At 43.5% G+C, this 11,347-nt stretch overlaps 2 protein-coding genes across 2 annotated transcripts; one reads left to right on the top strand and one right to left on the bottom strand.

Moving 5' to 3' along the window:
- Positions 1–27: 27 nt before the first annotated feature.
- Positions 28–6,569, bottom strand: tmem232 (transmembrane protein 232). Its single transcript, XM_062478977.1, has 13 exons — positions 6,319–6,569; positions 6,070–6,181; positions 5,671–5,776; positions 5,361–5,518; positions 5,044–5,143; positions 4,785–4,906; positions 3,625–3,773; positions 3,282–3,408; positions 2,923–3,109; positions 2,355–2,533; positions 1,125–1,447; positions 773–842; positions 28–342 (listed from the first exon to the last, which is right to left on the bottom strand). Exons 1-13 carry the CDS (start codon positions 6,447–6,449, stop codon positions 163–165), a joined length of 1,944 nt encoding a protein of 647 aa, XP_062334961.1. The 5' UTR covers positions 6,450–6,569; the 3' UTR covers positions 28–162.
- A 55-nt stretch (positions 6,570–6,624) lies between these two features.
- Positions 6,625–11,344, top strand: slc25a46 (solute carrier family 25 member 46). Its single transcript, XM_062478989.1, has 8 exons — positions 6,625–7,111; positions 7,686–7,728; positions 7,823–7,880; positions 8,259–8,336; positions 8,498–8,598; positions 9,162–9,218; positions 9,520–9,577; positions 9,872–11,344. The coding sequence occupies exons 1-8, from the start codon at positions 6,856–6,858 to the stop codon at positions 10,445–10,447; spliced, it is 1,227 nt and encodes a 408-aa protein (XP_062334973.1). The 5' UTR covers positions 6,625–6,855; the 3' UTR covers positions 10,448–11,344.
- The last annotated feature ends 3 nt before the right edge of the window (positions 11,345–11,347 follow it).

Here is an 11,347-nt window from a genome sequence, read left to right as displayed (position 1 = left end):
TAGAATACAGTTAAGTTGTGCTGCTACTACAATCTACAAATGTTTTATATAAATTATATACAAACACCAGTTTGGCTGGTAGAGGATAGATAGCTGTATTTTAATACAGTAGAGTACTTTGCTGAATCACGTCACAGCTTGTGTCAGGTACGACTGCTCTGGTTACATTTCTGACTGGTAAACCCCAGGCAGCTCATATGGTCTGGTTTCCTTTTTCACCTTCTCCATCCGTCTTCTCATCATCTCTTTGAACCTCTCCTTCTCTTCCTCTCGTTTTTTCTCCTCTTCTTCCTTTTCAAGCTCCTCCTCCTCTGCCATTTTCATATGAAGTTCTTTTTGCCACTGAGGAAAGATACGAGAAGATACCATACAGGGTCACACAGCTCCTACATGTGACAACAGGGATGTATTTAAAAATAAATATACAGCTCTGGAAAAAATTGAGAGACCACTGCACCTTTTTATTTCATTAAAAATAAAAGCCTGAAGGACAATTCTGAGTGAGGAACCGAAGGGTAACATTTGCAGTGGCCTCTTCAATGTTACCCTCCTGTTCCTCACTCAAAATTGTCCTTCTCAACAAAAAAAGAAAAATGAAAGAAAAACGTGCAGTGGTCTCTCAATCTTTTCCAGAGCTGTATATGAGCAGACCATAATACATTACACGAGCGAGAAGTAATTACATACTTCTCTATATCAGTTTACGTACACTTACATTTTGACTCCCAACAAATACCAAACATGCAATTCATGATACTGCTTGTCACATCACCTGGTCCTCGACAACCTTCATCAGATCATCACTAGTCCGCATGTTGAAGTCGATCTGTTTCTTACTTTGTCTGCAACACATTTACACTGACATTTGAATCGTCCAATCTCTATTAGACCTCAAACCAGCTGAAAGGACAATAGCAACAGATCACAATCTCTTCCTCCGTCTGTGACGGACGTAACAACATGAGGGAGGTGTGCATCTGCATTAGGGTTATGAGATCAGACCCAGAGCAAGGTACAACCCTAGAAAATGTATTGTAATAGCTGGAATAGAAAGACAGACATCGAAAACAAATGTATAAGCACAAAAAAAGGACATTTGGGAATACAAGCCCAGGGCTTTGTACCTGGAGTCTTGTCGACTCTCCCTGGATGTGGAGGTATAGGTCTGGTGGGTCACCCCAGGGGGGGCTGTTGGTTTTGGGGTTGCGGGCTGAGAGGAAGCCTCCTGTCTGTGCCTGGTGGAGGTGAAGGGGGCAGGTTTACTTTGGGGCCTGGGGCAAGGCTGGAGCTGTAAAGCGGATGGGGTCAGGCAGGCATGGGAGAGGGCGCAGGCCAGCCTCCAGGAGATCATGTGACCATAGACCCCAGAGCCCACCCCAGCAGGGGGCGCGGCCTGAGCTCTTCCCCCCTCACTCAGGAAGACGTTCTCTGGGAGATTCATCTCAGCCTGAAAACCAGTCACAGAGATACTGTAGGTAGCATGATAAGATAGAAAACTGGGACACAGACATCATACAGTTGAGTGTGCTCCGTACTGTCTCTATAGCCATGAATATTCAGGCCAGGGTCAAACTGTAAACTTGATCCTCTCAAGTGCTTTATCTGGGATGATTGAGACAGCCTGGTGAGGCGCAACCAGGGGAATAGTCCCAAAATTGGGAACATTTGTTCATATGGCACTGTGGGTAGATGAGTGCATCAATCGAATTCACGTAGAGATGAGATCGGGAAAGCTGGATGGGAGCTAGTCTACTCATTTTAATACCTGCTATCACTCACTTTGATTAGTAAGGGCGAGAGGTTGCTCGGCAACGTCTTGCTTACAAATGAGTCTACCGTGATAAACATGCAGAGCTTTGATTGGACTCGTTAATTGCTTTTGGTCGGTGATTATGAATAGCTATTGCAGCTACACCATTCACTCTAGAGAGACCTTGGGCACTATCCTTAAATTCTAATTACTCTATACAGCTCTGGTCCGCATCAAATGTTACCACCATGAAAAAAAGGTAGGCTATAGAATTGCAGTTTCTACTCCATCAGTGAGAAACATTTCACTGAATGCACTGTAGCAGCACTGCTGGGCCCTCCTATTGGTCTTATTGGGAGCTAGAGGATTGCATTCACAGCCCCATATAAGCTCACTCTATAGAGCTTGTTTAAAACGCTTGAAGGCTTTTACATTTGATGGGGGAGTGAGTGCTTTCTTGGTAACCCTATGTGTTTGAATCCATCTACTAAGCTCAATCACGTGATATATAACTGTCTGGCCTTTGCGCCAACCCCAAGTAAGTTTTGAACGTGTCAGATCATGAACAAACCAGCTAGTTCTGCTTGACCCCCGGCCCCAATACCTCTAGGACCCTTGGTGCGTCCCGCACCCGTGGGTCCGTTTCCCGGGTGAGCTGCCCCTGCAAGGCGACCCACGCTGAGTTCCTCAGCCCCTCCTGGAGCGGTGCCCGGCTAAGTCCTCGCCATATGCATGCCAGGGCCTGGACGGCACTGTAGCGCAGACGCCAGTCGTCTATGCCAGCTACAGGATCAACCCACACATGATGACAGGGCAGCGTGACTAACTGGAGACCGGAGGAAGGCATTGAGACAACTTGGCTATGAGTGTAAGGGCTACAACAAAGCTGTTTGATTGGGATGTGCTTGATAATTAAACTATAATGGGTCTTGGCAGTGTATTATAATGACTAATCCAATGTCTTCCACGCAAGGGGAGATGAATAAAACATTTATTCCACCCACAGCCACATTAACTGATACTTGAGCAGAAACCTCACATAAACATGCAGTACAGCGTCTTTCTCTTCATCACTGGCTTTCTGCATTTGACCGAATCTTTCAAAGGGCAGGTTCTGGGTTGTTAATCTCCCCATCTGTACAGAGGGACTTGTGGTCGTATGGAGCACTTACCGCTGATCAGGACGGCTAGCAGCCCATCTGTGCCGCAGCATCCGGGACGAGGAGAGGGATCTCCCGTCAGAGCTGTTTTCTGTACCTCGGCATTGGTGCTGTGCAGGCAGATGTCTGCTAGCACAGTGGTGTATATGTGTTTCAACTGCCAGGGCCAGTTCCCCTGGGGGCTCGGTGACCTGCCCTCCTGAACAAACAAGGTGACACGGTTGTAGAGGAAACCAAACAAATGGAAAGAGAGAATGTGAGCGAGGGAAAGTGCGACGGAGAGGCCGAGGGTGAAGAGAAGAGGTAGAGCGCGAGGAGAGAGGGAATGTGTAAACGTGTAGGCTGTGACTAATGCACCCGTACTAACATACCGGTGAAGCGGATTGCTGTGCCACGTCTGGTTGTGATTTGAAGTAGAGCCTCATCAGAATCTGGAGACAATACTTGCTGGATTTGGCTGCTTCGCCCAGCACCATCAGCCCCAGGGCACAGTCCACCCTGCAGGATCCAAATAACAACATCGATATTTCACAGTGTCAAAAGTGTCACCGAATGTATTCCATTCACAGGCATTCGGAATGGTATTAGTTTCACTCGTTTGAATAAATGACAAAGGGTTGGATAATGTTTACGAAAACATGTTGATGTACTAATGGGAAGTTGGCCGTGGTAAAGAGAGGTACAACACAGATTTGTCTCAGCAGTCAAACGGACCAGTTGTCACTGTGGAGCTTGTCTGTGAGCTGGACGAGGTGACGGGTCACCTGGGAGAGCTGGCTGACATTGTTCTGCACACAGTACCAGCTGAGCAGACAATGCCAGAGCACCTGGTTCACGGTGTACTCCTGGGAGCCTGGGCGAGCCTGTTCACATTCACAACAGAATCGCTTTGTCGTCCATATGTTACATCAAGCTGCGGAAATGTGTCTTCGGTTCCTACAAACACCCCTCGTCACTCCACCGCACACAGACACACAAAGAACCGTCCCCCTAGGTACTTGTGTGACGAGCACTCTGTGTGAATGTGCTATTGCTACCTTCCTATGTTGCTCCACACAACAGAAATGTTTAAATTATATAACTGCAGTATTGGCAGTGACAAACATGTTGTGTTTCTCAAAGTTTGCTGCTTCATTTGTTGTGGTGTTGATTCCCATTGTTTCTAGAATTTTGTACAGAGTGATCAGATACATTTGAAATAAAGGCTTTACTGGCCAAAACAAATTAACTTGATCACAAAAAACAACTAACTTCATTTCACTAATCATATTATCAGCACATGGGAAAGTGTGAACGAGTACTAGTCAGATGAAATCACTCAATCATTCTGACTGGATTATAAGAGCAGACTGATTGCCGTAAAAGGAGGGACTCTTTGCATATATTGAATATTTTTGCCAATAAAAGCCTTTAGAACTTCTGAAATGCTTATCATTGTTTTTTAGTATACCATAGAAACATCTGAGAAAAAGAATCTACAACAACTGAGACAGCAAACTTTGCAAAACACAAAACGTGTCACTGCCAATACTTTTGGCCATGGCTGTACATAATATAACATTCAAAGTTCAGTATCCTTGATGAGCCTGATTATATCCCCTAATAAAGCAGACTGGGAGACAGGATGTGCAGGCGTTTAGCATACATGCTATTAATAGATGCTTTACAGCGATATGAGCTATATCCAGAGAAGCTCGTATTGTTGAGTTCCTTGTTCTATTTGGTGACGTTGTCTAACACACTGAATGATTCTTGTGTCCCCACCTGTGAGCTTCACATGAGCACAGACAGTGCATAGCCAGAGCCAACAGACCTGATCCAAATATTCGATGAAGTTTAATGCAAAATGTACCTACAGTTATAAAAAAGCATACCAGTCCTGCATCATTTTCAGTTTGTCCAATTGCACAGATGATCTCGCCTGTATGCAACATGAAGTCCACGTAAAACAAGATGTTTGGGTATGGTTCATAGCTGGGCTGGCACTGAGAGAGAGCTGCAGGGCAAACAGGAATTTATATCCTTTAGCAATCTCACACCATGTCCGAACAAGTTCAAATACCAAACAGCCTTTTGTATGTATTAACGCCATGATAAAAGCAATATGTGATTCATTTCATTTTCCTTCCCTACCTTTTAAAAAACTGTGAAGGTGGGATTTGCTCCTTTGATATTGTGTTAGGTTTCCAGAGATGTGGAAGAGAAATAGCCTTAAGAAGACCAGATAGCCTAACTGAAGGAGAAGAAAAAAACACGTTCTTCCACAACCAATCAATAGCAGTCGACAATGTAGCAGGATCACAAAACGGACCCCTTTTAATACCTCTGAGAGAACAAAATCAAACACATTGGACACAGATCTCCCAGTTTGTATGGAATTAACATGAACATGGATTCCCACATTGTGTTTTCCCCTGTCACTAAATACACCCTTCACCTGGCTACTGTACCTTGAGCATCTTCACCTCACAGGTGTAGATGCTGGGCTTCTGGGCGGTGTCTGAACAGACCCAGTATAGAACAGACTCGGCCAGGTAGAAAAGAGAAGGGATGTGTTGTGCTTGTACTGGGGCATGATCGAGGGACATCAGCAACGAATCCAAAGAATCTAACAGGAGAAAAGGAGTGGCTTATATCCCTTGTCAACCTTTGAGTTTTTATTGTTTCCCATCTGGAATTTGATTGCCATTCCATCACATGACATGGTGTACTCATTCAGAAACTCACAACCAAAAACAACTTTTTTTTTATCATGCCCACCATTTTGAATTTTCCCAAGGCACACACCAAGCAAGAGGAGCTCTGTCCATGCCAAGGGAAGCTCCACATATTCTTCCTCTCCCATACATTTCAGTCCTGCTCTGCGCTGTAGAAAAAAAGATTAGATAATTTCCATAGAAACATTAAAAAGTGACATTTAATTAACCCTGAAAACATTCCAGAAGTTTACAAGAGATTGAGCATGCTATTGCGCGCATTTTTACTGTTATTTCATGAATGTGCACTCTTCGCTTGATTGTAGTTAGGCTATGAACGTCATGTGGAGTTCCACGTTGTACAGGTTGTTGCCATCTAGCGGACAGGATGCGCTAACTTGTTTTCAGTAAGTTTGAAAAAAGTTCACATTATTCTTGATAAATGAAAAATACATGATCCCACCTGGCTGCGGATCAGAAGTTGTTTGGCCTGCTCGACATACTTCTCCTGCTCATCAGAGCCATAGGAAAGATTGTATTTTGTGATAAACTGCTCGGTAATTTCAAACGGGTTTCTGTGAAGTACAGTACAGTAGAAAACGACCAAACTGTAGACCATGAGATGAAAGATCATAAATTAATATCACACCATTGTTGATAGACTACTGAAGTTTCAAGTTTCCCCTTCCCGTTACAATAGAACTAGCTGTACCTGACAGTCGTAAAATGTTTTGTTGTCCGGATTTTTTCTCTTTCTGAAAGAAGTCTCTTCTGTAAATCCGCTTTATGTGTTTGGGATATTATGGCTAATCGACGAACAACTGGGACGCTGCTTATTGGCATCTTGCAAATCAATTGCAGCTAAATTACAAAAGTTACTGTCGTTGTGTGGAGTTTTTGTTTCCTCTCCATCACTCCTTTGTAATTTGTTTTCACTGTTTCCATGGACGCTCAGCAAGGTCAAATAAGTTCACGGTAAATACTTCATATCCCATAATGCTTTATAGACGCGGAAGTACATAGGACAGTTTCCGGTTGGTTTGATAGTTCATTCGCGTTGTTTTGCTTGCTATCAACGAAACCTAACTGGATCGGTTGCTAGCTAGCTTGACAGTGATTTGGTATTATAGCTATAGTGGTTGTTAATCATTTTCAATGTTTTCCTTGACTTTTCAGTCAAAGACACTGTAAGGCTCATTGGGATAGGGATTTCAAGGAGCTGTCACGTCCACCCAGCTTTTCTGACAACATGACATCTCGGCGACCGGACAGCTTCGATGGCTTAGGTTACAGAGGAAGGGAGGATCCTGCCTACAGCGGGGGCTACACTGGAAGGTCATTTAACAATTCATCTAGTGTTGACCTCCAGCAGTGGGTAACAACGCCTCCAGATATCCCAGGTAGTCGAAACTTGCATTTCGGTGACCGCACGCCACAGTCGGAGACGGCCCCTGCGGGACCTGGAGGAGGTGCTGAAGATACTCAGCCGTCGGCCCCTCCAGCCGGTAGGGGACATCTTTATGTCAGATAGATCTGTGATTCAATATAGGAAGAGGTCTCGGGTTTCTGAAAAGTTCAAGCCAAGTGATGTAGCGCTAACTGCCAAGCTAAGAACTTAAATTTAGGCCCTCCTTACCATTGCTCAGTCTCACGCTACTGTTACGGAAATAAATCGCACGTTAAATGGGCATTCCCACAGACTACTTTGAAGAGGCTATCTTTAAAGATAGTTCGTAGCTTTTGGGTAATCTCAAATGACATCAACCAAATACATATGCCCACACATTTTCTGACCACGCTTATATTGTTTTCCCCGTAGCTATCTTAAGTGGTTGAAGTGACTTCTAGGGAATTATCTGTTTCATTTTCGTCACTACAGTATGAAGGTTGGACTGGCCTCTCGGGTTGTAAACAACATGAAAGGATGGAAAGGCCAAGTGTTCTCACCCACACTCTGTGATGAGCAGTTATTTACATTATTCAGAAATTGTCAGGAGTTCTGTGCAGTGACACATTGGGGTGTTTTAGGTCAACCGGTGTATGGGTTTGATTTTGTTGACCTGTATGCTTCTTTTACAGAGCAATTGAACAGATTTGCAGGGTTTGGGATTGGACTGGCCAGGTAACAACCTTCAAGCACACTTTTCATAATTATTATTATTATTGTCAACATGATCATGATTTAACCCTAATACCCTGCCCCCTCCTCTCCACAGTCTCTTTACAGAAAATGTGCTGGCTCACCCCTGCATTGTGTTTCGTCGGCAGTGCCAGGTAAGGATACCCCAGGAGTGTCAAAGTCAATTTCACTAAAAGGGCCACACTGGGAAATTTAAATCACACAACGGCCAGATATATGTGTGTATATATATATATGTCTGTGTGTGTGTGTGATAAAAATTACATATATGGGTGGCATAGACTTTTATTCGGAGGCAATCGTAGGCCTTTCAAGCTCTCGCCTCGGGCCTTGAGTTTAACACGCGCCCCGACAAGTACACTAAAGGAACTGCGACGTGAAAAGACTAAATGTCATACCTCGTGAGTTTGATTGGGGGCTACGTGCTGTGAAGCAGACAGCCTGTGCACTAATGTGGTGAGAGTCCCTGTGATTCAATTACTGATTTGGTCCTCCCTGTTTGGTCCTCCCAGGTTAACTACCACGCCCGGTGCTATCATCTGTCTCCACTGACCGCCATGAGTGTGATGTACAATGTCACCAAGACCCAGGTCTGCGCCACACTCCTCTATAAACACTAACCGACATTTCCAAAATCTTCTTACAAGCTGATAACGGTTAAGAATAAAGTAGCCTATTTCTTAATATTTCAGAGTATTGCGGTTAGAGTGGAGCATATTGATTCAATTTGTTGTTGTTTTTTTAACCACAGGGTCCTAAGGCTTTGTGGAAAGGGATGGGAAGCACCTTTGTGGTCCAGGGCGTCACTCTAGGCACAGAAGGGATTATAAGTGAATGTACTCCTTTACCACGGTACGAGCAACCTCATCCCAATCAAGGACTCAGCTGTGTTTCAGGATTCAGTCAAACAAAGTCCTGAGCGAGTCACAACCATGATTCCTGCATTATTCTCCCCCCCAAAATCTTAGTTTCTGAGGTTGTCTGTGTTAAGTGGGTGAAAAGCCTCATCTGATGGTAATATAGCTTCTAATGTTTTGATATTGAGTTGAGTTTGTTAATTGGATGCAGTTTAATACATCTGCTTGACACTGGCAAACAGTTGCTGTGCTGAACAAACAAAGCATTGTATTTTGAAACAAGAAGTTTATCAGTCATCATCAGCATTTGCTATATACGAGGATTTCCATCATTTCAACAACATTTTCAAAAAACATACAACAGAATCAAGAAGGAGAATCATCTCTGACAAGAAGGAGATACTAGTTTTAGTTTTAGGATGAGGATTTCCTTAAACTACAGTTAATAATACATGTGAATAAACAAAAAGTATTTACGGATCTGAAAGTCTGGATAGAAAATAAGTCAATGACCCTATTTGTTATAATAAATAAAGTGCTTTTATATTCTGTTCTCAGGGAATTGTCTCACAAATGGAACCCAAAACAAGTTGTTGGGCATTTGGTCCTCAAAGGGTAGGTATTGAATGCAGTAACACAATTTCCAAGTAGTTTCCCTGACAAAGATTTAGCCTTGTCCTAGACTTCAATAGTAAATGAAGATTGTCCAACCAGATCAAAGGAAATTAATTGCGTGATAAAATTGGGTATTCATCATTTGGTTATTGGCTAACTGAAGCTTCAAAAAGGTTTGTTGTGACCATGTTGAAGGGAATTTACATCCCATACTGTAGACGCAGGCAATTTTCATTTGGATGTGGGTCTCTCATTTGTTTGGGCGCTTAAATCCTATACGTTTTGTCTTTCTTTTCCACAGATTGACCTATGTAGTTGCCATGCCGTTCTACTCTGCAAGTCTCATTGAAACAGTTCAGGTCAGTACACAAAAGTGTCTCTAGTAACCACTTCATACACATAATTGTATCGAAAATTGTTCTGTTTGTCTTCCTTTTATAAACGGACAATTGGCTGCACGTTAAGTTAACTTATGTTTGCTTCAGTTAAATCCGAAGAATGTTAAACGTGACCTAAATACATCATCCATGTGCTCATTAATATAATTTACAATTATATGAATTTTAACTTAACTCAAGGTGAATAGTTATTCTTCCACATTTGTACAATTTGAATATACCCTAACCTTGTTGTCCCCTGTTGGGTGTTGGCAGAGTGAGATAATCCGGGACAACCCAGGCATTCTGGACTGTGTGAAGGAGGGCGTGGGTCGTGTGATGGGCATGGGCATCCCCCACAGCAAGCGCCTCCTGCCCCTCTGGGCGCTCATTTTCCCCACTGTCCTACACGGAGTCCTCCACTACATAATCAGCTCCTCCGTCCAGAAGCTGGTCCTCTTCCTCCTGCGCCGGCGTAGTCCCACCAAGCAGCCGCCTGACGGCTCGGAAACTGTGCAGAGCATGCTGGACGCCTACTTTCCCGAACTCATGGCCAGCTTTGCGGCCAGCCTCTGCGCCGACGTCCTCCTCTTCCCCCTGGAGACGGTGCTCCACAGGTTGCACATCCAGGGAACGCGCACCATCATCGACAACACAGACCTGGGCTTCGAGGTCCTGCCCATCAACACGCAGTATGAGGGCATGAGAGACTGCGTCAACGCGATCCGCCGTGAGGAGGGGGCCCTGGGCTTCTACAAAGGCTTCGGGTCCATCGTGGTGCAGTACTCTCTGCACGCTGCCGTGCTGCAGATCACCAAGGTGATCTACTCCACCTTATTGCAGAACGTGTGAGTGGGGGAGAGAAAGAGGAGGCGATGGACAGCCACTGGATCTCCAAGTCTTTTGACTAGAACACCCCCTGTTTAAAACCTACTTTTCCACTCAAGTTGGGTCATGCTCATTCCATACGAGGTGGATGATGATGATGATGATGATGATGATGATGATGATGATGATAATGATGATGACAACCACAACAGACAATGCAATTACCAAAAGATGAGTTGTTTCTTTTAGTTTTTATTAACAATTGTCACTGTCACCAAGCACTTGATATGTAATTTATTGCATGACCTCAGTAACAATTATCATAAGTCCTTACTTTGTGAGCAGTCATACAAGAGTCATTCAAGAGTTCAATTCTAAGCTCTCTGGGTTGTGTGTAGTTGAGCTGAACAGAAAAACATTTGTATCCAAAGTTTGATGTTGTAAAACAAACCCCAAACTTGTGTTCTCTGTAAATCATGGCAACATGCTTGTCTTGTGTTTTTTTGTCATCGTTAGGAAAGTTCATATTTGTCAAACTGCAAAATGGAAATGTGTTTCTGCTGGACTTGAATTGGCACTAGCAGAGAATAGGTTGTGCCAATTTATTCAGAGATGTATGTACAAAATGTACAGTTAAAGTGAAATAAATTATTTGCTTTATAGTTAAATAAGGTTTGTATGTAGATATCTGTCTGATTCATCGGCCTGTTATAACACCCACAATGTATATTGCACATTGCATAAACGGTACATATACCAGTGCGTGGAACAAAAAGATCAAGACAAAGGTTTTGCATCTGGTTGATTGAAGTCAGGGATTTTACGTGATGAGAATTGCCTCTTGTAAAGTACGGTGTAGGAAAATGTATGAAGATCATTTGTTCATTGCTTGAAAATTGAAATAAAATTGAAATAAATCTATGG

This window comes from Osmerus eperlanus, chromosome 14 (genome assembly GCF_963692335.1).
Source record: "Osmerus eperlanus chromosome 14, fOsmEpe2.1, whole genome shotgun sequence".
NCBI lineage: Eukaryota > Metazoa > Chordata > Actinopteri > Osmeriformes > Osmeridae > Osmerus > Osmerus eperlanus.
The sequence above is the reverse complement of the archived record's forward strand: the minus strand, read 5'-3'. Positions and strand labels throughout refer to the sequence as shown.